Source organism: Eretmochelys imbricata, chromosome 1 (genome assembly GCF_965152235.1).
Source record: "Eretmochelys imbricata isolate rEreImb1 chromosome 1, rEreImb1.hap1, whole genome shotgun sequence".
NCBI classification, from domain to species: domain Eukaryota; kingdom Metazoa; phylum Chordata; order Testudines; family Cheloniidae; genus Eretmochelys; species Eretmochelys imbricata.
Window position 1 is genome coordinate 264,203,344 of NC_135572.1, and position 26,492 is coordinate 264,229,835.

General features: G+C 46.5%; 1 protein-coding gene and 1 long non-coding RNA gene across 2 annotated transcripts in view; both read left to right on the forward strand.

Annotated features, from left to right (window-relative positions):
- The window catches only part of LOC144259349 (apolipoprotein L6-like), a 48,410-nt gene extending 35,339 nt beyond the window's left edge, over nucleotides 1-13,071 (forward strand). Inside the window, exons 3-6 of the mRNA XM_077807559.1 lie at nucleotides 1,640-1,712; nucleotides 9,319-9,445; nucleotides 9,574-9,724; nucleotides 11,657-13,071. Of these exons, the coding sequence (XP_077663685.1) occupies nucleotides 9,415-9,445; nucleotides 9,574-9,724; nucleotides 11,657-12,548 (1,074 nt within the window). The 5' untranslated portion in view covers nucleotides 1,640-1,712; nucleotides 9,319-9,414 and the 3' untranslated portion in view covers nucleotides 12,549-13,071. The remainder of the gene's footprint in view (nucleotides 1-1,639; nucleotides 1,713-9,318; nucleotides 9,446-9,573; nucleotides 9,725-11,656) is intronic.
- A 3,125-nt stretch (nucleotides 13,072-16,196) lies between these two features.
- Nucleotides 16,197-22,486, forward strand: LOC144259350 (uncharacterized). The gene is made up of 3 exons (XR_013344838.1): nucleotides 16,197-16,298; nucleotides 18,108-18,231; nucleotides 20,855-22,486. It is a non-coding gene; the product is annotated as an uncharacterized LOC144259350 (long non-coding RNA).
- Nucleotides 22,487-26,492: the final 4,006 nt, after the last annotated feature.

Consider the following 26,492-nt stretch of genomic DNA (forward strand, 5'->3'; position numbering starts at 1 on the left):
CGGTAAAGCATCCCTGGTGATTCACCAGAGCTTGCATTACCATAGAAAACTAGTTTTCTCTGTTAATGTACTCTGTGGCAAGGCAGTCTGGTGCTAAAATTGGGATATGCGTGCCATCTATTGCTCAACTGCAGTTTGGGAACCGCATTGCTGCAGTGCCATCCACTATGTCTTGCACATTGCCAAGAGTCACAGTCCTTCCCAGCAGGAGGCGATTAATGGCCCTGCACACTTGCATCACAACAGCCCCCATGGTGGAATTCCCAACTCCAAATTGATTCCCAACTGATCAGTAGCAATCTGGCGTTGCAAATTTTCACTGTGCAATTGCCACTCCCTTCTCCACTGTCAATGCAGATCTCATTTTGGTGTCTCTGAGTTGCAGGGCTGGGTCGAGCTCTGCACACAGATCTTGGAATGTGGTCTTGCACATCCAAAAGTCCTGCAGCCACTACTCATCACCCCAAACCCCCGTGACAATGCGATCCCACCAGCCAGTGCTTGTTTCTTGGGCCCAGAACCAGCTCTCCACTGTCTGAAGCTGCTCTGTGAATGCTGCCAACAACTTTGAATTGTTTCTATGTCCCACAGCCATCTAGCCTCCAAGGAATCATCATGTTCCCTGTGGCACCTCTTGCAGCTCTGCAGTTACTGCAGGATCAGGTGGCCCGTGCTCATCGCAGTAGTGCAGAGCTGTGCAGGCTCCATGCTTCTGTCAGAGATGGTAGACAGCGAGGAGGGAAGCACGGGTTTATGGGATGGAGAATACTGCATTCTGGGAAGTTGAATCCACGCTCCCAGTCACCCCTGCATGACTGGTTTCATCCCAATGCAACATTATGAAAACTTACCACAACACCCTGCACTGGATGGGGGCGAGGTGCACTGTGGGATAGCTGCCATGGTGCACTGCACCCTGCATCAACACAAGCACTCCTGGTGAGGACACGCACCGCCAGCACACGGAGCGCAGTTTGGACGAGCACAAACAATAACTGCTGCAGCTGTATGCCAACGTAACTTAGATCAACATAATTTTGTAGTGTAGACTGAGAGTGTCCCAGCTAAATATAAGATCAAACAGATAGTTTAGCATAAGTAGCACATATTCTAAGGGACTATTCAAGGTGAAGTGGCTTATTAACACCCCTGCAGTCATAGGACAGAAAGGAAGTTAGCGGGTTACAGATTGTTGTAATAAGCCATAAATACAGTGTCCTTAGTAAGACCATGACTCTAGACTGCTAAACTATCTGTTCAATCTTCTATTTAGCTCTGACACTCTAAGTACCTTTCCCAGACCTGAAGAAGAGCTCTGTGTCACTCAAAAGCTCGCCTTTCTCACAAACAGAAGTTGGCCCAAGCTATTACCTCACCCACCTTGTCTCTTTAATATCCTGGGACTGACATGGCTACAACAACACTGCCTACAACAGGAGAGTGTAGCCAGCAGACAAGCTTGCTCTTTGACAAAAAAATGCCCTTTGTTTCACTCCTCCCACTTTCCTTCATAACAGGTTATACTGAGTTACTCCACCCTTGGTAAACACACACTAAGGGCCTTGGTGAGTATATTTGGCTTCTATAGGACATATTTTTTAAATCCACTTCTGAGAAACTCCTCTCCACTTCCTTACAGGAAACTGTGCTTCAGTCTTCACACACACCGCCCTATGATTTCTCAGGCCGACTAGCGAAGGGCAGCCAGAGAGGTAAGGGTCATAGCGTTTCATCAGGGCTTTCGATCTTGCAGACCTTATATCGAGGAAGGGGATATTGTTTTGCCTCCTGCTGGCCTGTGGGCAAACCAGAAATTCCCTGTAAAATGTAAACTATTTACTATTGAAACGTGAGGTGGTCCGGTAGGGATTGTGCAGATCCCCTTTGCGCTTATGCTTAAATCTTCCCTTCCTCTTAAATGCTAGGTTTACTACCTCATCTCTTGACACCGACAGATTCCAGCAGCAGGGAGGTGGGGCTGGGCTGCCTGCTGAAAGGGGGCTGGAAGAGGCACATATCAATATCAAGAATATCATGGCAAGAATATAGCTGGAAGAGGGGTGTGTGGCGGGGAGAGAGAAGCATCTGTGCAAAATGTTGGGTCATTCACCTGTGTAGAGACCAGTGTAGTGCACTTTACTCATCAGTACGCTTGTGTGAACTGTTCTAAGGGCCACTAAAATCAAAGGGAGCTTTGCCATTGACTTCAGTGGTCACAGTCTGAGGCTTTCAAAGACAGCTAGCTAAAAAATTATATAACCTGATTGCCTTCTTTTGGAGAGTGCACAAGTCAGTGTTGAGACATGGTGTGATGGGCACAAAGCTGCTGTGTAATAATCTAAGATCACCGGTATGTAATAATTCTCTGTACACTGTATTACTGAGGTTATTGGTTATTGAGATAGACTGTGTAACTTACACTGTGGTAGTGGAATGTTTATTATAATCGTATAATGCTCAAATTCAATGAGGACTGAGGAAAAACAAGCAGGAAAGAAACATAATGGTCCCACATAAGAACAGAGCTTATATCTTGTCTCTAACAAAGATGCAAGACTTATTCTGCCAGGCTAGGAGACTAGTGATCTAAAGGTCTATAAATAGGGGAGTGATCAAAACACTACGCAGTCTTTAAAGGTGACGCTCTCTGAAGCAGGGGGAGAAATGGTTTGTGAGCTAAAGCAACAGATTATTCAGGCCAGACCTTAGAGGTTTCAGGGTTTCTACAGGAAGCTTAGACCTATCTACCAAGGTCCTAATGTGGAAGAGTGTTAGATACCTGGTAAGCTAGACATGCATTAGTCTGTTTATTGTTTTAAGATTTGTTTCATCTGAAAAGCTTTGGTTCTAAATAAATAACACTCTGCTTTAGAAAGCCTGTTCTGTTACTGGGTAGCGAATACCATTGTCATTGGTCACACAGGGGACAGAAATGCAGGCACTGAAAATAAGTCAGCCCGCTGAGGTAATCATGGCTAAGGCTACATTTTAGTCATGGGTATTTTTAGTAAAAGTCATGGTCAGGTCATGGGCAGTAAACAAAAATTCATGGCCAGTGTCCTGTCCATGGCTCGTACTATATACCCCTGATTAAAACTTGGGTGCTTTTTGGGGGTTATGTGGCCCATGGGTGCAGCAGGTGCTCTGGGGGGGAGTGGTCTGGGGGCTCGCAGCCCAGGACTCCCACTGTTGCAGGGGTGAGGGGGGGCTGGCAGGCTCCCTACCTGGCTCCACACAGTTCCCAGAAGCAGCCGGTCTGAACCGGCAGCCCCTAGGTGGAGGCGCAGCCAGTTGGGCTCCGTGCGCTGCCCCCGCCCCGAGTGCCCAATCTGCAGCTCCCATTGGCTGGGAACTGCAGCCAATGAGAGCTGCGGGGGAAGCGCAGAGCCTCCTGGCCACGCCTCCGCCTAGGAGTCGGACATGCTGTCTGCTTCCAGAGAGGCCCCCCCCCAAGGTAAGTGCCACCCAGAGCCCTCACTCCCTCCCACGCTCCAACCCCCTGCCTCAGCCCTGAGCCCCCTCCCACATCCAAACTCCTGCTGATGCTGAGGGGGAGGGGCTCAGTGGCCCGAGACTACCGCAGCAGCAGCCTGTGTGGCAGCCCCCGAGCCAGCCTCATCGGCCACTGCAGAAGTCATGGAGGTCCCGAAAAGTCACAGAATCCACGACCAGGGCTGGCCCACAACATTTTGGTACCTGAGGCAGGGAGCTCAAATGATGTCCCCATGCCCCCTTGCTTGGGCCAAAACTTTGAAACTCTGGGTCCTAGTGGCTCCCTCCCCCCACAGGCTGGCACCTGAGGCGGTCGCCTCAGTTTGCCTCATAGTAAGGCCAGCCGTGTCCATGACTTCCGTGACAGACCCACAGCCTTAATCATGGCTGATCACAGGGGACTGCAGCCAGGGCCTGTTCTGAGAGTGATAGAATCACAGGATTCCACCCTGAGAAAGGCAATGGCATCAGGCCCAAGACCAGAGCAGGGTGCACGCGAAGAAAACAGGTGGGAGTCAAAGGTGCAGTTAGTCCAATGACTGTGGCATGTGGCTGTACCCCCAGGCAGGTTAAATTGTGCTGCACAGCTGCCACAGTTCCCCCCAGGAGCTTTCTGTTCTGTACTGAAACAATACAACAAGAAGAAAACAGTTTCACTCCCTTGGAACGCCCACCCTGCCTAGTTACCAGATCAGTACTCTGACTCGAGTGCCTCCCAATGACACCAGCAAAATGGCAGGATTCAGCTGAAGGCCACTTGTGGTGGGGAAGGGGAGATAGGCAGGGAGGGGAGATTGTCCTACCAAGGTGCCTGGGCCAACATCAGCTGAACAGCATGTGGTCAGTAGTCACATTTCCCAGCTAACACCCATGCCCGGTATAAATACAGTGTCAAAACACGAGCCTGAGGCCCCGACCCAGGTACTGTCAGTTGGACTGAAACTGCAGAACAGGTTGCTTTTGTTTGCCAAGCAGGAAATTAGGGCTCTTGCTTCCTCAGGGCCTGATCCTGACTGGTGCTGAACAGCTCAGCTCCCCTTGAGTTCAGTGGCAGATGAGAGTACCCAGCCTCCAGCAGGAAGCACAAGGTACCTCCCAGGACAAGGCATCCAGAACTATTCCTCATTGTGATTCCAGCAGGTCAGAGCTGCTAGTGCAAGGAGAACAAGGCTGCGTCACAGTGTAAACAAACACCCTTTCTGTGTCGCTGAATTTCTAACATCTTTGGGGAGGAGTTTGTACACTGCTCCAATGCTGCAGCAATGCAGTTGATGAAACTGAAATTAAAATTCTTCTATTTTCATTTTAGCTGCTCTTTGGAGACAACAGATGTAGTAACAATAACCCAGCGCTTTGGGCTCATATCGCACATTTCATCTGAAGAGCTCAAAGCTCATCAAAAGGAGGCACAGGGATCACCCCTATTTTTGCAGATGGAGAAAACGAGGCGCAGAGCAGTTAAGTGACTAGCCGAAACGCACGCAGGATGGCCAGAGTGGAATCACAATCAGGACCCGGGTCATACAACTCCTAAGTCCCTTTCTCGTGCTGCCTCTCCAGCATCCAGTAGATCCGTCATCCCCATTTCTTTCCCATGGCTGGGTTGCTGCCCCTCCCCGCATCCTTCTAGGCACTCATTTGATTTGCAGTGTGACAGATGCTAATTACAGTGAGGCACTTGGACACCTCAACAGGGAATTTTCTTACCTGTAATTTGAGCTCTGCTCATTTGACCAGCAGAGCTGCCCGACCTTTGCAGTGCAAAGAGCCATGCTCGCTGCTAGCCAGGAGCCCCAGTGCTATACCTAATTTCCATATTCATGTACACAGAATTTTAATCAGCTCTAAAAATAACCGTTTTAAAAAAAATTTTAAACAGAGCCCAGTAGATGTGCACGGCGCTTGACAAAACACAAGGACCAAGATTTAAAACATCTCAGACTAGCGCTGCTGTCCTTGGCCAAGAGCTTCTAAAGCATCTGGTGATTTTGTGAGTGCAACTTGCAGTCCCTTAAAGGGGCTGGATTTTCACAGGAGGATGCTCAGTGCTTTCTGAAAATCAGCCCCCTTAAGGCATCTCATGTTGGGCCCCCAAAATCACTACTGAAATTCTTTGCCCAAAGAGACTAGCACTGAGGTGAGATTTTAAATCCTCCGTTTCCTACATTCCATTATAGATTATTATTTGTATTACGGTACAGCCTAACAGCTCAAATGAGATCAAGACCATGCTGTGCTAGTCACTGCATAAATGCATAGTGAGAGTTTATAATCCGCTAACTATATAGACAAGTTAGTCAAAGGGGAAACTGAGGCACGGGGGTGTGACTTGCCCAAGGTCGCCCAGCACAACAGTGGCAGAGGTAGGAATAGCACCTCAGTCTCCTGACTCCCAATCCAGATCCTCATCTACTAGACTAGAATTTTTCTGCTGAGGGATCAATGACCTTCAGGGGAATCACAAAAGGCAATCAAGGTACGATGTGAAGCACTAAAAACTTAAAGCTCCTCCAGTCCCCCCACCCCACCCCCACGCTTACCCTTCAAGGTCAAATATTAAACATCCTGAAACACACATATGGATACATGATGTAGGCTTGGTATTATCATCATCAATATAGCTAGTATAAAAGTAAGAGTAAAAAAATGTAAGGGGGGTGGTGGTCAGGAAAAAATTTGCATTTGAATAAGGGGTTGCCAACCTGAAATAGTTGGAAAACACTTCACAAGAGCATGCTTCCACCCCACCAGCAGAATTAGACCTGTTTAAACCTGGTATATGTGAGAGGAGACTCAGTCCGTGTATATGTAGTTCGCCTCATCTTGATCTAGATTAAAATGTCTCTCTAGATTTTAGACTTTAATGAAATGCAGTTTGAACAGGTCAGAATCTACTGTATGGAAAATACCAACTATTAACAAAATCCATTTTTCTATCAGGAAACAACTATTGCTTCAAACATCAGCTGCAGACTCAACACTAATGTCTACACTACAAAATTAGGTCAATTTTATAGAAGTTGATTTTTAGAAATCAATTTATACAGTCGATTGTGTATGTCCCCACTAAGCGCATTAAGTCAGTGGAGTGCATCCTCAATACCATGGCTAGCATCGACTTATGGATCGGTGCACTATGGGTAGCTACCCCACAGTTCCCGCAGTCTCTGCTGCCCATTGGAATTCTGTGTTAAGCTCCCAATGCCTGATGGGGCAAAAACATTGCTGCGGGTGGTTTGAGTATATGTCGTCAGTCGCCCCTCCCTCCCTCCCTCCTTCCCTCCCTCCATGAAAGCAACGGCAGACAATCGTTTTGCGCCTTTTTTCCTGGATTACCCGTGCAGATGCCATACCATGGCAAGCATGGAGCCCGCTGAGCTCACCGCTGCTGTTGTGAGCATTGTAAACACCTCATGCATTCAACCAGGTGACCATGAATGATATCACTTTCCTGAGGCTAACACAGAATGTTGCTTGAATGCGACCAAAACCCAGGACCATTCACTGCCATGCGTTGTGCTACAAGGATTCCAGACTACTTGCTACTGGCTTGGCGTGATAAGGTGTCCTACCGTGGAGGACGACATAAGGCAGCCTTCCCCAGAAACCTTCTACAAAGGCTTTCAGAGTACCTCCAGGAGAGCTTCATGGAGATGTCCCTGGAGGATTTCCGTACCATCCCCAGACATGTTAACAGACTTTTCCAGTAGCTGTACTGGCCACGAATGCATCCCAATTCTTCAGGGCTAATCAGACATTAAACACTGTTGCTTTTAAACCCTGTACTGTAGTTACAAATGTGCACTCACCAGAGCTGCCTTCTCCAGCTTCAGGGCTGGGTATCCCGCCTTGGGAGGGTCCTGGCTCCAGGGTGATGAAAAGGTCCTGGCTGCCGGGGAGAACGGATTCACCGCTTTGCCTGCTGCGCATTCTCCTCCTCCTCCTCATCCACAAAATCCTCCTCCCTGTTGCCTGAGACTTCCCCCTTGCAGGTGTCCACGGACAGTGTTGGTCCCCCCCTAGAATGCCATGCAGCTGATCATAGAAGCGGCATGTATGGGGCTCTGACCCAGAGTGACTGTTTGCCTCCTTTGTCTTTTGGTAGGCTTGCCTGAGCTCCTTAACTTTCACGCAGCACTGCTGTGTCCCTCTGGTGTAGCCTCTGTCCATCATGCCCTGTGCGATTTTGGCATATATATTTGCATTTCTTCTTTTTGATTGGAGTTCTGCCTGCACAGATTCTTCTCCCCATACAGCAATCAGATCCAGTGTCACCCTTTCGGTCCATGCTGGAACTAGTTTGCGATTCTGGGAGGACTGCATGGTCATCTGTGCTGCTGAGCTTGTCACGCTGACCAAACAGGAAATGAAATTCAAAATTTCCCGGGGCTTTTCCTGTGTACCTGACTAGTGCATCGGAGATGAAAGTGCTGTCCAGAGCAGTCACAATGGAGCACTCTGGGATAGCTCCCGGAGGCCAATAACGTCAATTTGTGTCCGCACTACCCCAAATTTGATCCAGCAAGGTCGATTTTAGTGCTACTCCCCTCGCTGGGGAGGAGTATGGAAGTCGATTTTAAGAGCCCTATAGGTCGATGGAACGGGGTTAGTTGTGTAGATGCATTCATTTTAAAATCGACCTAACGCAGCTAAATTCAACCTAACCCCATAGTGTAGACCAGGGCTAAGGGCCTTTGCATCCATTCAAATTGCATCTTGGTTCTGGCTTTTACAACAAAGGTAAACCAGATTTCATGCTTTCAAAATTCACGATCCTGTCTTCTTAGTGACCCAATTTTACATTGTACATTTAAATGTAATAATTTATTTACCCTTTATTTCTGACTAATTCTAATTAACCTAACTCAGGGGTTAACCTGAGCCTGAGAAGGCATCAGAATTTACCAATGTACATTGCCAAAGAGCCACAGTAATACATCAGCAGCCCCCCCATCAGCTCCCCCACCCCCAATCGCCACCCCCAGCACTTCCTCCTCCCTCCCCGTGCCTCCTGCCTGCCGTGATCAGCTGTTTTGCAGTGTACAGGAGGCTCTGGGATGGAGAGAGGAGGCGCAAGGGTGCAGCAGGCTCAGGGGAGGGGGCAGGAAAGGGCGGGGGGCCTTGGGGTTGAGCTGAGGAAAGTTAGCACCTGTAGCTCCAGCCCCAGAGTCAGCACCTATGCAAGGAGGCGCATATTAACTTCTGAAGAGCCGTATGCAGCTCCGGAGGCACAATTTGGCCACCCCTGACCTAACTACTTCTAGATGTACCTACTATAAAGGGTGACCAGCACATCTCTTGGCCCGCGCCAATTCCTGCAGCCCCCATTGGCCTGGAATGGCAAACCATGGCCAGTGGGAGCTGCAATCAGCTGAACCTGCAGACGCTGCAGGTAAACAAACCGACCCAGCCTGCCAGCGGATTTCCCTGATGGGCCGCATGCCAAAGTTTGCTGATCCCTGGATTAGCCTCTCTTCAAGCCAGGAAGAGTCATTTTAAATTCACAGGGATATTTAACATAGAGGTTATTAAGAGCAGTATCAATCCCCTGCATAACCAATTGATCGCAAGTTACCAATAAAAGCGTTACAGGTTTCAAGCTGTTAGCAACATCAACAGCTAGATTTCCTACAACATACCTGCGGCTGCCAACAAAAGGGAGAATTTGTGCCAGTTATGATGGTGATTTTGTGATGGCTGGGCATGTTCCAATAGCAAACTAAAATGGGACCCTGCCTTCCCACTAAACTCATTCCACATGCAACACTTGTTCCTTCTGTTGATTCACTCTGAACCATGTTTCCCTCCTACTCTTCCCTTTACCAGGGTGGAAGCCACTCTTTTTCTCTGCATGAGAGGTGCTGAAGGACTGCAATGTAAACAAAGTCACAGAGATTGCACCTGGTATTTTCACCCAATAAGATGGCCTCGGAAACATTCAGGACTTACGAAGGTATCCCTGCTCCTGCCACTGCGCTATTTCTCTTTCCTTCTGTTTTCATGATTCAGAATGGGAAATGCATGCATCCTTTTAAAAGTAGGTCTGAAGACACTCCAGTCTGATGTTGTTTTTAATCTTAGAAAACACTGATGACCACGATTTTCAATATGATGGCAGCCTGGGGATCTCAGAGCTTTTGCAGGAGAAAATATATAGTGAGGAGCTGCAGAGCTTGTTTCCTGAGGGGTACAACCATGAGGAAATGTTGCGGGATGTGATGGACCTTGAGAGGTAAGCAAGAGAAATGTTGGTCAAAAAAGAATTCTCACACGCAGAGGCTGGTCAGCTGTCTCCTGATAACACCTCACCCCCCAATTGAATGGCACCAAGGTCCCTTCATCCATGACAGCCCCGGGTGTTGCCTCCATTTTATTTGTTATCGGTGAACAATTTCAGATTTATTAGCACCAGTGAGGATGTATAAAGCAGAAACGGTTCTCTGCCAGCAGGCTCAGTTCAGGGAAAGGATAACCTTAATCGGTATGCAGAGCAAGAGAGAGGAACAGAGGGTGCCAGAGAGAACAACCCAATGCCTCAGAGTAGTGATTCTCAACTTTTTTGGGCTCAGGACCCATTTGTAAATGTTTATGCCCAGTCGTGACCCAGTAAATAGTCTGGGGCCTGGGGTGGTTTTGGTCAGGTCCTGCGCCCCAGGGGGTTGGGTCCTGCCCAGCACTCACCCCACAATGGCAGCTCCTGCACCTCCTGTGCTGTGGGGCTGGCTGGGCTTGGGTCTCCGCTCCAGGCATTGCGACCTCTGGGGTTGCAGCACCTCTCAGGTTTGGCCCCGCACCTCTGACTAGACCAAATTTGTCTGAATGGATTTGTGACCTGCTTCATGGGGTTGTAGTGCCATTCACTCAAATTTGGCCTACCCGGACTCCCATCGTCATGACGGCTGGGCCAAACCTCCGTGGTGCGGCTCCCCTGGAGGCTGCAGGGCCGGGAGCAGGGAGGCGAGCCCAGCCAGCCCCATGAGACAGAAGCCACAGGAGCTGCCACGTGACCTTTTGAAACATTCTAGTGACCCAATTTTGGGTTCCAACCCACAGGCTGAGAAAATCTACCTCAGAGGGACTAAGGCTGCAGCAGTTTCAACATTTGGCAGGCAGGACAGATCAGTGATCCGAGGGCCGTGGGGTTTGGGAAGGAAGAGATCCCTGTTGGGGTATTACGGAGGCAAAATCTCACCAACAAGGGATCTGGGGAGCAGAACTCCCTCCTCCCCCAGAGACAATGAAACTGTGTGTGGCTTTCTCCCCTCTTCCCCACTTGTGCCAGGCTCCTCTGTCCAGCCAAACAAAAGCGGGAACAAAAAACCCCAAAATGATGAGGGTTCCCCCAAGTCACCCTGAAGGGTGTGGTGTAGGGAGGATAAATACATTAAGAATAGGAGGCACTCAGTGCTATGGCAGTGGAGGCCAGATAAGTATGTAAGGGATAGCGTCTATGTCTAAACTTACAATGTTGCAGTTGCACCGCTGTAAGGTTTCAGTGTGGACACTTACTACAGTAAGGGAGAGGCTCTCCTGTTGCTGTAGTTAATCCACCTCCTTGAGAGGTGGTAATTTGGTGGACAGAAGAATTCTTCCATCAACCTAGCACAGCCTACACATGGACTTAGGTCGGCTTAACTCCATTACTCTGGGAGATGGATTTTTCAGCTGGGTTGATCTAATTTTCTAGTGTAGACTAGCCCAGGGATACTTGCTCAGTTTACAAGACGGGCAGTATCGTTATTATTTGAATTCTAATAGCGCCTAGAGATTCCAGCCAAGACTGAAACTCCATTGTGCTGGGCACTGTATCACACAAGTTAGCAGACAGTCCCTGCCCCAAAGAGATTACAGTCAAGGCAACGGGTGGTGGGGAAACAGAGACCCAGAGGTAAAGTGACTTGTCCAAGGTCACCCAGCTGGTGAGTGGCAGAGCCAAAATAAGCATCAGGTATCTCCCAAGTTCCAGTGCAGTACCTTAGCCATTAGAACACACAGTCTCTTCACAAGTCAGAAAATATTTTCATTGCCATGAATGGCTATGACTCTGATACATACAAGGGAACAGATCTGCTGAGGAAGAAGGGGCCATTTTTAACAGTCACTTTTCACCGCACAACTATAAGGTCTCTTGCAGTGACCAAAATATACCTTTGGCTTCTAATAGGTCTGAAGGAATCATCCCCTGGGAAGAGAGTGCCAGTGAAGATATCATGGTCTTTCTGAAGCAGTTCCCTGACCAGAGAAAGGAGATAGAGAAGTGTATCCAGTGCCTTAAGGCTATGGCAGACAGCATTGATGAGACCCATAAGAACTGCACCATTGCCAACATGGCCGCGAAATCCACGAGCCTGGCGTCCGGCATCTTGACCATCCTTGGGCTGACCTTAGCACCACTGACGGCAGGGGGGAGTTTGGCTCTTACGGCAACTGGGATTGGCCTAGGGGCGGCAGCAGCAGCTACCAGCATTTCTGTAAGCATATATGAGAACGTCAGCAATTTGAAGGAAAGGAGCAAAGCCAACGACCTGCTGGTGGAATGCCAAAGCAACCTGAAAACACTGTCCCTCCCCGACGAAGTGGATTTCAGACCCAAATTCTCTCCAAAGAGCGAGGCCATGGTCGAACACCTGAAACCCGTCCTTTCCACCGCTAGTAAAATTCCAGGGGTAGTATACAAAAGCGTTAAGGGGATAAGAACCAACGTAAGACCATTCAAAGTGGTGAAAGCTAACCCTGGTTTGAAGGCCTTAGCAAAACGGCTCACCGCGGCTGGGAGTGCAGCCCGAAACTCAGCAAAGGGGACCAAGCAAGTGCAAAAAGCGTTAGGTGGGACCACCCTTGCCATGTCCAAAGGTGCGAGGGTGTTCGGTGCCACAGCAGCAGGAGTTTTTGTCTTGTTTGATGCCTACAGTCTCGTGAAAGACTCCATCCATTTAACTGAGGGGGCAAAGGCGGAGGCTGCAGCAGATATAAGAGAAAAAGCTAGCTACCTTGAAAAGGACCTTCAGAATCTCAGCGAGCTGTATGAGGAGCTGAAAGGCATGGTGTACCAATAGATGAGACTCAAGTTCCCATTTCCAGCACTGGGCCAGGAGAGGAACCGAGCCACAAGGGGAAGGGAGATCATGGTAGGACGTCAAAGCCCCCAAAAGCGACACATGATGCCAACTAATAAGGAGATCCCAGCTCCACTTTGACCAAAAGCATCAAACAATCTGAACAGTTCAAAGAGACTGATACGGTAATTCAGTCCCTCCTGTGTTTGGAATTCAGTGAAAGGATCGGGAGATGTCGTGCATTTTGTTTGTACAGGACCTGGGACACCGTGAATCACCCTGCTAGGAGTTTACCCTGTTTTGCCTGTGCTTAAGAGAAAGTAACAATATCCTGTACGCATGTGTGAGAGATCTGCTCAGGAGTAAAATTACAAGAGCAGTACCTGCTTTTCAGATGAACTTGTAAAGCATTAAACTTCTTCTTCCTTTCTGTTTTGAGTGTATTAGCTGCCTTGCCCACATCTGTAATACTCACTGAAGCATTTTAATTCACCTCAGCAAATAGATAAATACACCTGAGATATTTGTGCCTGGCCACCATTATTTTTATATTAGAGTATCACCTACTTGCCTCAACGGTAGGTGTTGTACAGACTCAGTGGAAACTGGGGCTGGGTGTGAAGAGAAGGCATGAGGGAGAGAGAAATTTCTCCAGAGTTCTGAAACTCACCCCCATCTGCAAGAGCATCCGGAGAAGGGGAGATTCCCCCAACTCCCTTCACTGGAAATGAAAGCCATGCTGTGCAGTCCTAGCAGTTCTAGGTTAACCAACCACACAGCCATGAACTAGCATGGAGAGTAGCAAAGCAGTATTTCTGGAAGGTGGAGGGTCAAAACTTTTACATTTCAGGGGAGGGGCACACCCTCACTCTAGAAGAGAAGAGGCTAATGAGTTCTTTCGGGCTCAGCCAGCACTAACCAAGAACCAATATACGTGCATCCATACCCTCAGGACCAGGGTACCAAGAGGGAGCTGAGAGGATGTACAGACAGTAACTTAGAGAAAAAGGAAGGCTGTATGAGCCCTTGAAGGGAAAACAAGAGAAAGCCAGTGCCCTACAGAATGTACCCTGTACAGCAGCTGTGACATTGCTCCCATGTCCTGCCTTTGAGACCAACAGACCGGGCCTGGCAAAAGAGGGGTTTATTGGTATTTTATGCCGTGAAGAGTTAAGACCAAGCAGAGCTAGCTTGGCAGCCATATGAAACCCTAGCTGTGCACATGTATTTCCCATTAGACACATGCAGTTTAATTCCTGACTCATTATGAATGATTTAAAAATGTGTCTGAAAAAAATTAATCCAACTGGAAAATAAAGCTGTAGTCTGAAAGGTGCAGACATGGAAATTAAAAAACGTTCTTTCAAAATTACTGATAATATAAATGGAGGAGCACTGAGGGCATCGCGTGCACTTTGTTTCCCATTTAAAAATACACGTTGCAGTGGCAAAAACCTACACATAAACCCCCAAAACCAGCCCTGCCATTCAGAAAGCGCATCCTAGAAAATATGATTTATTATTTGTACTGCAGTAGAGCCCAGAGGCTCCAGAACAGGTTCAGGCCCCCACTGTACTAGCTAGGATCAATATGGCAAAACACACACAATTCATATGATGCCCATTCCCAGAACAGATTGCCCAGATGGTTGTGACATTGAGATCACATGCCAAATCCAAGATTTTACTGCAAACTGGGGGAGCAGGAGAGGGGAGAGTTGGGGAGGGTGACCCATGGCCTGACCTTCAACTCCTAGCAGGCCGAGGAGGGAACTAGTCAGACTGTTGGTACATTCAGAATAGCTAAGTTATTGTGACATCAAATCATAGGTGAAAGCCAGGTTGCAAAGAAAGGGAGAATAACCTTTCCACCAACACGTGATGGGAGCTCGTTTCTGAACATTCACAGACAAATCGAACCAGAGTCAGCACATTCTACTAAAATATTTAATTTCAAACACAGCATGTCCCGCTTTCCCTGCTTAGGCAGCTTCCCACACACAGGAACTAGTAATAGGCCCAAGCCAAAATCCTAGACCCAACCGTCCACAAACTCCGGAAGGCCAGCTCCAAGTCTGCAGTTTGGGGAGGCCTCCAGCTCTTTAATGAGCTGAATTAAAACCCTGGATCCAAACTCCCAGAACGTCGTGCCTCAGGCCCGTAACAGCACTGGGCTCTTGTGTCGCTCTCATACATTCCACAGTCCGACCGTCCAAGTCCCCCACCTCCAAATAACCATGTCTCCTGTCATCTCCCTTTAGTCTCATTAGGCTGCCCAGAATAGACTCCGGTCTCTCGCAAGGCTTCACATTAGAAGTTTTCACATCATGTGTCTAACATTTCCCCAGTTGTGTGTATCTGACCCTAACAACTATCGTACTGAACTGAACTGGCAGACATTGAAGCTCTTTCTGCATATTCAAATGTTATGTTCCTGCTGGTATCTCTGTTGTAGTCCAGATTTCTAGCCACTGGCATGATCTGAAGCCATCTGGTGGCTATGCTTGAAAAAATGCTTTAAGTGCAGATTCATTTCATGCTAAAACCGACCAAGATAATCTCTGCAACACAGACAGTTCTGTGCAGTGACAAAGCCAGGGATGTTAAAGATGGGTCCTGGTAACAGCACAAGGGATTCACATGCTGGTGCAAATGTGAGGCTCAAAAAACCCAGCAACGACAGCAGGTTCCACTGTGCCAGGACCCTTTGTAGCTGAATCTTCCTCCAATTCAGCACATGTCCACACTGCACTGTCCCTCGGGGAGCAAGGCAGATCTTCCACAGCTCTGTAAACAGAGCTGAGGATTAGAAAATGGCAGCCCCCACACGTGAGAGCTGTACTTTGCAAGCCACGGGACACTGTATCCAACCCTAGTGCAGGGCGTCACTGTGGATCACTGACTTGTAGGGATCTGGTATCACACTGGATGAACCACACCCCTGGAGGTGAATGGTTTGGATGCTCCAAGCACTGAGTTCTTTCAGCTCTAGCCCTCGGGGTGAGCGCCCATTCACTGTGATAACATGGAGGATAACTAGGGCTGAAGAGGTAAGGTGCAAAGACACTCAGCACAGTTGCTTTAGTCACAGGCAAAAGAGATGATAAATGATCAGCTCAGCAGCTCCTAACTCAGAGTCCCCAAGGCCAAGAACAACCCAATACGAGGTGATGAAGGAAAGAGTCTTGGTGTAACCTCTCTACCTGATGTACCCCTGGCAGCAGCTCGTGCTTGTCCCTTGCCAGCGACAGGCTGTGATTTGATCCCGCCTTCCAGCCTCAGCTCTCCAGCTGCCTGGACTTCTTTCAACAGTCAGTTCCTCCCACAGGGCCCTCAGCTCTCTTCTGAGCCAGGTCCCCCAGTGACCTCCTCCTTCCCACTCCTGTGCTGGACTCTAGAAGGATTAGAGAGCCGTCTGCTGGCTGAATGTTGAACTGGGTGGTAAGAGGTGCCCAGGAGTTTCATGCTCAACCCTACATGAACTTTTTCTCCACAGACAGGCTATCTGCATATGATGAAAGGCAATTCAATGCAGAGTTGTTAACCAGAGCCCCAAGACCTTAATTTAACCTTGCAAAACACGCACTAAATCCCCATCGGATCTGCTTTCGGTTTCTATCTCACCGGTTTCCTGGTTCCACTTTCTTTTGAAAGCTTTGCTCTTTGTCCTCCCACAGCACAGCCAGGCCATCAGTGGAGAGGGAAAGCCATGCAAATCATGACACAGACAAAGAAGTGGCAGCCCGAGAGGTAAGTGCGATAGGATTTCATTTGAATTATTGATTTAGATCTTCTGTATTTATCAAGCAAGGTGCTATTGTTTTGTCTCCTGCTGGCAAACATAACACACTGTAGTTGGAATTCTTAGTAAAACGTGAACTGTTTACTAAAGAAAACATACAGCAGACTGTTTCTGATGGTCACAGCAACCAGATTCACTTTGCTTTCCTTCTCTTAAATGGTTGTCCTAATGCAGTGCTGTTGTTAATATTAACTTTACCTTCCTTACTGTGATGTGCTCTTGAACCCAACCCACATAGTTACCAGAGCGAGGACACACTTACAAGGCTCTGAACACGAGCTGTTAAATTAAATTACTGAGTCCAAGCCAACTAGCCGCCCAGAGCACTTTAAATGACCAGTTTTTAAATTAAGGGAGCAAAGAAATTACAGATGAAAAAGATCTACCAAGGTAATTGAGTCCACTCCTCTCTCGTGGCCTGCTAGCACAAGATTGTTCCTCATAATATATTTTCTAGTGCTTCATCTAGCATTTACAGATAAGAGTCCACGTCAGAAATGTGATCGGTTTTATTTCTACTGCAAAGAAGATTCTGCAGAGCACTGAAGATTTATTAGTGTTCTTCCTTCTACACACTGAGAAAAGCCTTATGTTTCAGTCAAATGGCATTTCAAACTGACATTTGCCAGATTAAGGCAAAATAACTAACTAACTGAAAGACAAGGTAATATCTTTTATTGGATCAACTTCTCTTGGTGAAAAAGACAAGCTTTTGAGCTACAGACAGTTCTTCCTCAGGTCTTGGAAAGGTATTCAGGGTATGTTTACACTCAGAGACCTGCCCTTTGGGGGGCAGGGCAGAGTGAGGGCAGCAGCTTCAGCAGATGTTACTGAGCATGTTCAGTCTGTGAGCATGCTCAGTACAAGCAAAGCAGCAAATCGGGCGGTGGGGGCGGCACATGACCCCAGAGGCCGCCCCACCAGCTGCGCCGCCATAGTGCTTCAGTGTAGACACCACCTACACTGACGGGAAGGGTTCTCCCATTGGCGTAGTTAATCCACCTTCCCAAGAGCAGTAGCTAGGTTGACAGAAGTGCTGTCTACACCAGGGCTTCAGTATAGCTACACCTCTCAGGGGTGGGAATGTTGCCCATGGAATCCCTGAGGCTACCAACAAAGGGTCAGCTCATGCCAATTTTGACTCCACCGATAGTTTTATAATATGGGCACCTGTTCCCACTAGGGACTAGATTCTCAGTCATTCCACAAGCCACATCAGTCTCCTCTTGAGTCACCTTTAATAAGATACCCCTGAAGGGTTCAACAGAGAAGATGCAGAGAGTATTTTCCTCCAGGATATCTTCAGGAGCATCCAGTATTTCTGAAGGTACCTGAATATCTGCTGCAGCTCAGGCTGCTTCTCAATCTCTATTTTTCACTGTTCAGAACTAGTGCATCACACTTAAAACACCCTTTCAGGGCCAGGGGTTCCTGCTTTCCTCTCTCATCATCCTGTTGGCTGTGAGAGTCACCCTAATCAGGGTCACCCAGGTAACCTGTAGAACACTCCCAGTTACACTTGACCTGCGACGAGAGAGCCTGGGACCCAAATCTGGGTCTTCTACATGATTATGAGGAGCATTTCCAGGACTTGAGAGTCCAGAGAATGAAGGATCAGGACTTGGAACTGAGTTCTAATCTCCTGTAGCTCAGCACAGTGCATGAACCACTGCGCGTAGCTTCCTGCCCCTTCTTCGTTTGACTCGCATGCAAAACACAAGGGAATACTTGGTTTAATTATTTTAAATTTGATTTAGAAAATCTTGATGACAACCTTGAAATATCAAAGCATCTAAAGAGGACACTGGTAGACAAGATTGTCACTGACTTGAATGCTGAAGATTTGATGATGGTCAAGCAGGCCTTGATATATCTTGAGAGGTAATGCACGGCAATTTTGGCCAGTTAAGAATTCTTGCGCACAGAAGTTAACCAGTTGATCTGCTTTAATTTCCTTCCCCTTTAGTACGACACAATGTTCCGTGTTATGTGAAAAATGCAGGCTGTGATATTCCAGTTCTAGGCATAGGTGCAGTGTCTGTGAAACGTTTCTGATGTTTGTTGTTTTGTTTTTGTTTTTTTTAACTGAAAATGTATTCGATCTGCCTTGAGCAGGGTTACAGGACACAACATTAAAACCAGCAGCATGAGTCCTGAGCTGGGGCTCTCCATGTTACTAATGTCTGTGAAGCTGAATTGACAATGGACAGAGTGGGAATTTTTTTCGAAAATTTCTCGACCATAAACAGGGCTTCTGAGAATTAGTGACGAGGGTTAGCATTTTTAAGGCTATCCTTTGCACTCAAAGTCCATCAAAGTCCAGGTTCCTTAGCTGGGGAGTGACACAGTCTCCAGGTGCCAGTTATGATAGAAAGAAGTCCCCTTCTCAAGCTTTAGGGCATAGGACAACCTCTAACTATTGTGGTTTAGGGGGAAACTTTCCCTGGAGGCAGGTTATACCAGAGCTGCCTGCTGCAGGAGTTTTTTTACCCTTTCCTCTGAAGCATCTGGTGCTGGCTACTGTTAGGGACAGGATACTGAACTACTGTAGATGGACATGTAGGGTATGATCCAACCTGGCAATTCCTATATCTCGCAGCTGTTACACATTCAGCCTGAATTCAGCTTTCATTTTAACAGTTAAGATTCTGGCCCTTTCTCTGTTCACTGTTTAAAACAAACAGATCATTGAGGTGGGATGTAGGGCAATGATGGGAAATCTTAAGAAAACGTTGAGTGCAGACTCACCCTAAGAGAGATTTAACCAGTAAAGCAGAGCAACTTACTTCCTCCTTTGGTGCATGTGACACACTGATTTACACCGTTCAGGGTGGTATCTGAGAGCAGTGCTGCATGGCTGGCTCGTATCCTGTTTGTTAGGCGTGAAGTGAATCCCAAGCTGGGGAAGTGGCTAGAGCATCCTGTGGGTCAACAGCTTTGCAGGTTTTCCAAGTCAAGGGAGAGTGCTGCTGACTTCTGCCTCCAGTGACTTTTCAAAGTGCTTCAGAATACATCCCAACAGTGCTTCCCCCTCCCCAATATCAAACTATACTTTCCATCTCAGTAAATGTAGGCACTGCGTCTTTTGCTCCTCAGCCAATAATGACACAAAGAAACCGCATGGGCACAGTTGGGCCCTAAGTAACCATGTTTACTAACATATACAAACATGGCAGGCAGCCTAGTCACGTACACGCTGCTGCTCCGGCTGGTGTCCGGGGGCTTCTAAAACACAGAACGCAGGGAGTGCCACTAGAGGGCTCGCGGACTGTTAAAAGGGATACGACCCTAGTCCGATATATTGCAGTGGCTAAAATAAGGTCACTCACTTTTTAAAATTCTCTCTCCTTTGCCAATGCCTCAAGGAGCCGAGCTATTTTGGGACCACTAGCTGACAAGGGGCTGGGTGCTTTTGCTCAGCTGGGCTCCTGCTGAGAAGCAAATGGAGTGTCCCCTCCTCCCTTCCCCCATCCTGCAGACAGCAACTGAGGGGCAACATGTCCTGATTCTAGAAGTTGACACCTTACTTCCCCCTCCAAACAAGGAGCCTGCGTGGGCTGGGTGTCCAGGCATAGATTGTCCTGTGCACAGAGTCTGGTTGTCCGGGCATCTCCGTCAAACTTCTGGGCTATCAACAACTCCTCTGCACTAACACCCCAGTGGCTGTCTAGGTCTCAAGCACACGGGTAGCAGGTAGCTTCAAGTTCTTGTTCATCCTACCGCTCGCTGCTGATTCTGTGCCACTGTCTGCCTGGGGGAGCTCTTGTCTCAACCCTCCCAAATGACAAGAGAGCTACAATTATTGCTATTGGGGTAGTATCTAGATGGCTCGGGCAGGGTTTGGGTTTCCCAGTGCGCTAGATGAAGCACATATATATAAATAACAAGGTAACCCCTGTCCCAAAGAGCTTACAACTTCAGCGTAGAGGGAGAACAAGTGGATACAGCAAAGAGAGAGGGGGAAGGGGAAGGTAACACTGCAACGAGCATGTTCAGCAGCAGTCACTGCACACCCACCATTTAACCATCATTGACTGTTCTGTAGGCACTCCGTCTGAGGTCGGTTTTAGAGGGGACTCACTGGGAGGCATAGGTGCTGGAACTAGGGGTGCTGCCGCACCCTTATGCTTGAAGTGGTTTCCACCATATCCAGGGTTTACAGTTTGGTTCAATGGCTCTCAGCAGCCCCACTCTACAAATCATTCCAGCGCCCCTGCCAGGAGGAGAAGCTTCAGAGAATCCCACCCTCCCCCAAGAGCGACGTCTCTGCAGTGTATTACCTCCTGTCATTCCAACATCTTCATACAAGGTGAGGGGTGTGGCATAAGAACCTGAATAGAACAGAGTTTCACTGGGGCACTTACTGTCCATGAGTAGCCAGTATTCAACTCTTCTGCATTTGTGTATTTGGTTATTCCAGTCAAGCCTTTACCTTTTAGCAGCTCTCATGTGTTGACTGACCCCATGGCACCAACTATAAACACATGACTTTGTCATCCAACAGGAATAAAGAAAGTATCGGTGACTTCCTGAAGCAGTTTCCCGAGCAAAGAAAGAAGGTGGAAAGCTTCATACGATGCCTTGAGGAAATGGTAGACACCATGGATGAAGTCCATAAAAAATGTGCCACAATACGTACTGCAGCAAACACCATGGGTTTTATTTCAAGCATTTTTAATCTAGTAAAACATGGGGGCCGTCTCGGTCTTGGTTGGGAGATATTAGGTGATGTTGCAAATATTTCCAGACTTGTATACAAAAATCATAACAACTTCAAGATAGAGGATAAAGTTAAGAAGTTGCTACAGCAATATGAAAACACCCTGAATTATCTGAAAATGTCCAATGAAGAGGATTGTGAATTAGAAGCTTTTCAGAAGACGGAGGCCTCATGCAACTACTTGAATGATTTCTTGTCTGCTGCTGGTTCAGCTCAGGGATTATATAGAAACATTACAAAGTTAAACAAATCAACTCAACAAAAAGCTAACCCTAGTTCAAGGTCAGAAGAAAGCAGTATCCCTAGCAGAACTAGACAGTCTAAGGCAATGGGACGCGGTTCAGCTGAAACACCTCCTGCTGCGTCCAAAGGAAACTGGCTGGATGCTGTAATAGCAACACCAGCCATCATAAACAAAGCCTGTGTGATTAAGACAGACGTCACACATTTAGCTGAGGGAGGTAAGGGAGGGACTGGAGCTGAAATAAGAAAAATAGCTGAGAAGCTGAAAATGAAACTTGAGGCGATCAGTTTGCTGTATACAGCGTATTTGGAATTGACAGATATGGCAAATTAGCAAACTTTTATGTATAAATATACCATTCACGGCATACACATGGAGAAGTTAGATAAAAAACAAATACTCTTGCTAGAAGGTTGCAACATAACACGACTTTCCTTAGGGAATGTTTACACTGAAAAGTTACATGAGCATAGCTACATCCCTCAGGGGTTGGAAAAATCCACACCCCCAAGAGACAGAGTTAAGCCAACATCACCCCCAGTGGAGCTGATGGCTAGGTCAATGGAGAATACTTCCATCGACCCAGCCACTGCCTCTTGGGGAGGTGGATTAACTGCAGCAACGGGAGAATCCCTCCTATGACTCTCGTGAGTGTCTACAGTGAATCTGTTCAACTGTGCTGCGGTAGCGGTTTAAGTGTAGGCTTATCCTTAGAATCATGGCATTTAAGGCCAGAAGGCACCCTAGATCATCTAGTCTGACCTCCTGTATAGCTAGGGCCCTTCGTTTTCAGTGTTTATTCTCCCAGGAATTTAACAGTGTTTATTACCATAACAACAAAAACTGGTGAAAATCAGTGCAAAAGACTATTCATCATTTTACTGGGTAAATATCGGGGTTTATTTTGGTGGATGGAAAGACGGTGGGGGGGAAGTATTTAGTAGATTAATGCTTTGAATTCCATTAATCAATGTGCGTTTGCTGCAGAACTAAAACAGAACTCAAAACATAATGCTACCTCTGAGTTTAAGAAAACGATATATCTCTAATCCCCAAATAAAACTTTTCATTTGAATAAACAATGGACTGCTGTAGACTTAGAACTATTAGCCTACAAATATTTACATTTAATAATTGGGCTATACCATTTGCAGCGCATACACTCAACTTCATCCTTTTCTCCCGTTTTTGTTTTTTTTAAAACTTTCGAATACTTCCTTGTGTTCTGAAACATAGTCTGATACAGATTTTTGATTTCTTCCCATTTTAGTGTATCAAATCTTTAAACTGTTATCTGCTAACAGCTTGAAACATGTACATGGTCGACGTGAAATTCATCGGTACGTTCAGACCCGCATGCGCTTCAGAGCTTGTGTGCATGCCTGTTTGTTGTGTGCATCTTCTAGACCAGGGATCTCCAAACTACGGCCAGTGGCTTCGATTTGTCCAGCCCCCCAACCAACATCGCATCGGGCGGCCGGACCCCGGCTGGCAGGAGCCCGTGGCGGGAATCCCAGAGCAGCAGTGGGCTGAGCAGCTCAGCCCGCCACCGCTCTGAGGTTCCCGCCGCGGGCTCCTGTCAGCCGGGGTCTCAGCCCACTGCCAGCCTGGGTTCCTTTACCCAGGCCAGCAGCGGGTGCTGGGTGCAGGCAGCGGCGGGACCCCGGCTGGCAAGGGGCCAGCAGCAGAAACCCCAGAGCCGCAGCAGAACTTCATTACGTCACTGCATTCCTGCCAGGGTCGCAGAGCCGATGAGCACGCAGTAGGTAGGTTAGTAGCGGCAGAAGGAACTGGATGCGTGATGAGTTGTTGTTTCCCTCAGTTTTTGTCTTAGCGCGTGTCAGACTATTGAGAAATGTATATTCGTTGTGTTTAAGTCTGTTGCTACTGGGGCCATTATGTTGGTAAAAGGACAGAAGAGAAAGGTTGATTCTGAATGTCGCATGTTTAAAGAACAATGGAGTGTGGACTATTTCATTATTGAATCAGGTACTAAAGCATTGTGTTTAATATGTAACGAAACTATCGCAGTGCTAAAAGAATACAACGTTTGTAGACATTATGGAACCAAGCACTGGTCGAACTACTCTCAATTTACGGAAAAGCTACGTTCAGATAAATTAGAATCCATGAAACGTGGCTTATCGTCACAACAGTTTATATTTAAGAAGAAGAAAACCAAGAACAAAGCTGCAACAAGAGCCACCTTCCGAGTGGCACACCTATTAACAAAATGAAGAAAACCATTTACTGATGGCGAGCTAGTTAAAATATGTATGATTCAAGCAGCCGAAGAAATATGCCCAGAAAAAGTAGATTTATTTAAGACAATTAGTCTTTCGGCAAACACAGTTGGTCGCAGAATCGAGGACATTGGCAGTAATATAATTTTCCAGATGAATGAAAAGGCTAAGAAGTTTGAGTGGTTTTCCCTCGCACTTGACGAGTCAACTGATGTTTCCGATACTTCGCAGCTGCTGTTGTTTATTCACGGGGTCGGCAGTAATTTTGAAGTTATGGAAGAACTAGCCTCTGTGCATAGTATGCATGGAACAACCACAGGTGAAAAGATTTTCAAAGAAGTTGAAAAGTCACTTTCTCAATACAACCTGCAATGGAAACAACTGAAATACGTTACAGTTGATGGAGGTAGAAATACGTGCAGTTCCAAAAAAGGTTTGATTGGACAAATCTACAAAGCTTGTGAAAGTGCGGGCCTATGAAACCCAAGCCTATGATTCTTCATTGCATTCTTCATCAGCAAGCATTGTGCGGGAAATATTTGGATTTGTCATGTGTTATGGAACCCGTAGTTTCAACCGTGAATTTCATTCGCTCGCATGGACTTAACCATCGTCAGTTCCAAGCATTTCTGGTGGAAATAGAATCAGAATATCACGAGTTGCCCTACCACACTTCAGTTCGATGGCTTAGCTGTGGAAAGGTTTTATCGTGATTTTTTTAGCTTAGAACTGAAATTGAAATGTTCTTAAATTTAAAAAAATGACCTCTACCTTTACTCACAAACAGTGAATGGGTTTGGAAATTAGCTTTTTTTCGTAGACTTAACCAAGCACATGAATGACTTCAATCTTAGACTACAAGGAGAAAATGGGCTCATCTGTGACATGTACACCCAGGTGAAAGCATTCAGGCAAAAACTAGTTCTTTTCGAGTCCCAGCTGATGAGGGACTGCTTTGCTCATTTTACATGTTGTGAAAAGTTCAACCAAGTTCAACTGAATCACGATTCCCAACTATGTTTGCACAAGAAATCATTTCTGATCTGAAACTACAGTTTCAGGAGTGTTTCTCTGACCTTGATGTGAATGCAGGAGAAATATGGATCTTCCAAAACCCATTTCATTGCGATCTCGAAAAACTGCCACCTGAACTTCAAATGGAAGTGATTGACCTGCAATCCAATGATTTGTTGAAGGACAAATATAAGGAAGGAAATCTGGTAGAGTTCTATAAATGCCGGCCAAGTGATCAATATGCTCATGTAAAAAACCTTGTCTGTGGATTAATGTCAGTGTTTGGCACTACTTATGTGTGTGAAAAAACATTTGAGATGATGAAATATGTGAAATCCAACTACAGATCGACCTTGTCTGATGAACATGTACAATCAATTTTGATGATCGGGAACACTAACTTTGAATCACAGCTAAATGCAGTTTTTTCAGAAAAACATCAGTACCATACTTCTCGCTAATCCTAAAATAATGTTTCTTTTTTTTAACGATTTTGCATATGTTTAATTTTTTCACAGTCACTTCATCCCACGAAGGCCCTTCAGAAATCTAATATGGCCCTTGTCTCAAAGTTTGGAGACCCCTGTTCTAGACTAATACATAGCTTTACTTCAACAAGCAGCTTTGCATATACACACAGACTAATGTACTATGGTAATACATATATCTCATGCAACGTATTGTATTTTCCTAATAAAAGAATTTTTTTTTATATATTTGAATGATAGAAAAGTAAGGTGAAAATCTGTAAAAAAAAATGAATACTACTTTTTGTAAAACCCAGGAATTTTTTGGTAAAAATCAGATTAAACTGAAAACAAAGGGGCTTCTGTATAGCACAGGCCACCAGCATCAACCAGCACCTGCACTCTAAACCCAACAACTGAAATGATACCAGAGTATTGCAGCCCACAGGAGACTAGACTATTATGTGCCACAGGCAGTGAACAAGAGGGACTGAGGTGCCCTGGTGCTGGAGGCCCCAGCAACGGCAGGGAAATGATTAAATGAGATATACCCAGAGAATCCTGCAAGTAACCCATATCCACACAATAACAAAAGCCACAAAACAGAGAGAGACAAAGCAGGCTGCTCCCTAAAAACAGAGAGGCACAACTCACCCACTATACTCTAGAGTCTGGACAGACTGTCTGCAGACTGACTGATCACATGCTTTCCTACAGCGTCCTGTCAAAGTCAGATTCAAGACTCACTGAATTTGTCAGACCACTCTGTTCATTAGCAAAGCGCTTTGCCAATGCACCCAGATATATGTGAGCCTTCTGCAAAAGCTCAAGATAACTTATTTATACAGATAAGCCAAAGCCAATTTAACATAGGAGACAAAAGGAAGCAGAAACTGACAAATATACATACATATCTTATTTGCATACTAATGTTTACCAATCTCCTAGCTCAGTAGGAGCTCTAAGTTAATTAGTTTGAGGACCCATTGTCTCACACTCCTGAATGTTTCTCTTCCTGACAACTATATTTCAACAAACTCTTCAAGCAGCATTTCTTTAATGAATTATAATTTCAATATAATTCATTCTACTTTCACAGTCCCCTAGCTTGCAAGCAGGACCAGGAATAAAAACCTGAAATTTAAAGTCACCGCCTACAATTTTAACAGAGTTTCAATACACCACAAATGAAGAATCATACACTGAAATATCCCCTTCAGTTTATTCATGCAGTAGAACTGCTGGCTGAGGTGAGCAGTGGTTTTATATGATCAAAGGCATCTCCATTTTCAACCAAGATGGCATTTTATGCAGATTTATATGTATTACGGTAGCAGTTAGATATCTCCAAATGCACATGAAATATCTGAAGTGCTCCAAGGCGGGAGAGGCACCTGACCTTCCTAAATATAAACCATGGTATAGATCAGTGGCTTTCAGCCTTTCCAGACTAC